The 3,582-nt window shown below is 34.5% G+C and overlaps 1 protein-coding gene across 1 annotated transcript; it reads left to right on the forward strand.

Annotated features, from left to right (window-relative positions):
* The first annotated feature begins 276 nt into the window (after positions 1-276).
* LOC139889701 (uncharacterized) lies at positions 277-1,209 on the forward strand. Its single transcript, XM_071872637.1, has one exon. It carries the CDS (start codon positions 277-279, stop codon positions 1,207-1,209), a length of 933 nt encoding a protein of 310 aa, XP_071728738.1.
* The last annotated feature ends 2,373 nt before the right edge of the window (positions 1,210-3,582 follow it).

The raw sequence follows: 3,582 nt of genomic DNA on the forward strand, positions 1-3,582 counted from the left end.
AATTCGAGGTTGACGACATTAATATTTGTAGCCCTTCCTCCTGTGGCCGCAGTAGAAATAGATCTAACAAGGGCTCCTTCTGGTGGTTGATCAAAATCAGCTAGTCTACTTGTAAAGCTTCTAGGAAATTGTTGTTGTTGTTGAGATTTTGAGGTGGGTTCATGAACCATGGTCCTAAGAGGCCTATTGTAGGTATTTGAGAAATTGGTTACTCCTCTAGAATATAAATCTAGGGCTTTTGATATAGCTCTTATTGGTGTTTTGATGATCCTACCAATGTTAACTGGTTTTTGGGCAGCGGAGGTCGACTCATCAGCTAGTTGGGGATGGAGGAAAATTTTAAGTATCCGAGAGATCATTCGTCACTTCATTTTTCATGTTGTTGGAAAGGGATCTAGTACATCTGCCTGGTTCGACTCGTGGACTGATTTCGGTCCCTTAGCTGCTGTCATTTTGATCAGAGAGATTCATAGGCACTCATTTAGGGAGTCTTCTACAGTTGATGACCTTCGAAACCAGTCTGCATGGTTATGGCCATCGGAATGGATTGAGAAGTACCCGATGCTTTCAATAGTTGCATTCCCAGATGTTACAAAGCAAGATCAGGTATGTTGGAAAGATTTTGATGGTAATTTTGTACAATTTACTTCTAAAAGTGCTTGGGAAACTTTAAGATCTCATGCTCCTCAAGTGCGGTGGTATCATGTTATTTGGTTCTCAAAGTGTATCCCTCGGCACGCATTTATTGCTTGGTTGCTTATGAACGAGAAACTTAAGACTCAAGATAAGATGCGTGCTTGGGATTTGAACGGTTCAAATAATGGCCCGTTAGTGTGCTCGTTATGTAAGTTGCAACAAGACTCGCACGATCATCTATTCTTTGAGTGTATGTACTCTAATCAAGTTTGGCATATGATTAAGAGGTACATTACTATTCCCGGTATTAGTGACGAGTGGAAGATCATAGTTGAAAGACTGATTCCGTTTGCTCAAAGGAAGGTAGCCCGAGTTATGGTGACAAAAATTCTCTTTAGTGCTACGGTATATTACATTTGGTTGGAGCGGAACTCAAGGTTGTTTAAAGGTGAAGCTCGTGATCCAAAGAAGCTTGTTGACATCATCCATGGTACGGTTCGTTTGAAGCTGATGTCGGTGAAGTTCAAGGAGTCGCAACACGTGAGGAACTTGAAGATAGCATGGCAAATTTAAGGTTCTAGCGTTTGGTTTTGTTTGGTTGTAGATGCCTTGTTGCGTCTTGGTTTTTTTCCCTGTCTATAAGTCGTTCTTCTTATAGTCATTCTTGTATTTGTGCGTCTTTAATATATCATTTACCGGGTGAATACCCTTTACCAAAAAAAAAAAATGCTTGGCTCCTCATGATCTTTATTATCAAAATAAAAATAGTAAGAAAATACTCCGTATATATTTAAGGAATATATAGTTTTTGTTGAAGGAAACTTAGATGGTAGATAGTTATATATCGGGAAGAAGTGAGAACTGAAGTGGAGTATTATTACAGGGAAGCTTCATTTTTCAGTCAATCAAAGAAGAAGTACACACAATTTTACCATTTCTATTCAACTTTGAAATAGTATATTCTTTTTGATATGACGTGGATATCTATTCAATCATTTTTTGATAGGATCGATAACCCAAATCAATTGATATATAGTATATGAAGGCCCACCTAAACTTATATTGTAAAACGAGAGCTAGGTTCACTCATTGTTGCATAAAATTAAGAGGTGCGTCACAGTGGCGAAGTCAGGATTTTGAGTGGATGGTGTCACAATTAATAGTGAAATATATTGAGTCACAAAAATGAATTGACAAATCGTGATTAAGCACAAACATAAAAAAATCAACTTATCCCTAATACAAATGTCTCGTAGATGATGAATCAAACTTATTTGATAGGGAGGTGATTCGTACACCACTTTATTTTAGCCATACACCACCAAAACAATTATTTGGACATTTTTACCCTTCCTTTTATTCACCACCAACTCCCCTTAACTTCTCAAAGCAAGGGTAGAAATGTCCAAATAATTGTTTTGGTGGTGTATGGCAAAAATAAGGTGGTGTACGGATCAACTCCCTATTTGATATGTCCATATAAGTATTGAATTGTGTCTCACTCCATTTACTATAGTAGAATTGTTAAATTTTGTTGAATATAATATAAATATATATTCCAAACTACAATTTTAATATGTAATAATCTAATATTGAATGGACACGTGATAAAACCAATTGAGTGCAACCACTTAAATTCTGAATGGACACATCATTGCAATAAACGAAAAAAAGATGGTGCTAGTGTCTTGAACTTGAGACGTTCTGTAGTTTGATTTGGTACAGAACCACATGAACCATATAACTCGTGATTATCTATTTTGACATGTATATACATATACCAAGTTTTTCGTTGGGGTCATATGACCCCATCCTCTTAAACGTGGCTCCGCCACTGGTGCGTCACATGGTTGCGTGCGCTCAGGGGTGCGCCCACTAGTGATAGGAAATTGATATCCCAAACAACATGTTAACATACAAGATGAGAGACCTTAGTACTCTAAAATCATTTAGTTGTAAATGAAGGTTTCCATAAATTTATATGCATGTTTTTGTTTGTTCTTATGTTTAATGTGAGATTTTGTGTTACACCCTTACACATTTCCTTAAGGATCTTCGTATCATATGCTCTTCAATATTCGTATGATCATATGTTCCACCTAACAAAAAATTGTCATTACATAATTATTGAGTGAATAGTTTTTTTGTTTAATTTTCACACACAAAAGTAGTGCACATGTTTAGATTATAGTCTATGAATTTTATAGACACGTGGATTTTTGCACAATTTTTAAATTAGGTAATCTTGTCCTTTCAAAATTGGTTCCTTGTTACTATGCTTAAATTCACATAAAAATTAATAGTTAATAGGGTTAAGAGTTATCAAATAGCTTTATAGTTTTAAATTTATTACAATATAGGATATATAATCAAAAAGATACAAGTGTACGTCATATACTTTCAAAAAGTATTATAATATAGATCATCGACGACCGCTGATATTTTCACTTAAAACTTTTGATAAATCTACTTAACTAATACATTATTACTGTACAGTACAAATTGTTAGTACAAAGACTTAAATGAATTTATCAAAATCTTGAATGAATATATCATTGCCTTATAATTTAGTAACATTATAGATCATAATGAATATTAACTCTTATAGATCATAATGAATATTAACTCGTCATGATAGATGTAAAAATTCACATAAGCGTAACATTTATCGTATTTGAGTTAATATCCACCAACATTCAACGCCATGAGAAAAAATGTAAGATGATAAAATTATCTCTCCAACATTTTTTAAAGCTGATGCGCTTCTAATGGCGAATCTATACATAATTAGTGGTGTCTATGACAGCAAAAATTAGGTATTATGTATAAATTTTTACCAAATATTTATAAATATGTACTAGGGAGTGCAATAGAGAACCTGAGATCCGATGTGAACAATCAGTCGAAGGAGTGGGGCTTAGAGCCTTGAGTTTCTATATTAGTCAA

Source organism: Rutidosis leptorrhynchoides, chromosome 2 (genome assembly GCF_046630445.1).
Source record: "Rutidosis leptorrhynchoides isolate AG116_Rl617_1_P2 chromosome 2, CSIRO_AGI_Rlap_v1, whole genome shotgun sequence".
Lineage (NCBI taxonomy): Eukaryota > Viridiplantae > Streptophyta > Magnoliopsida > Asterales > Asteraceae > Rutidosis > Rutidosis leptorrhynchoides.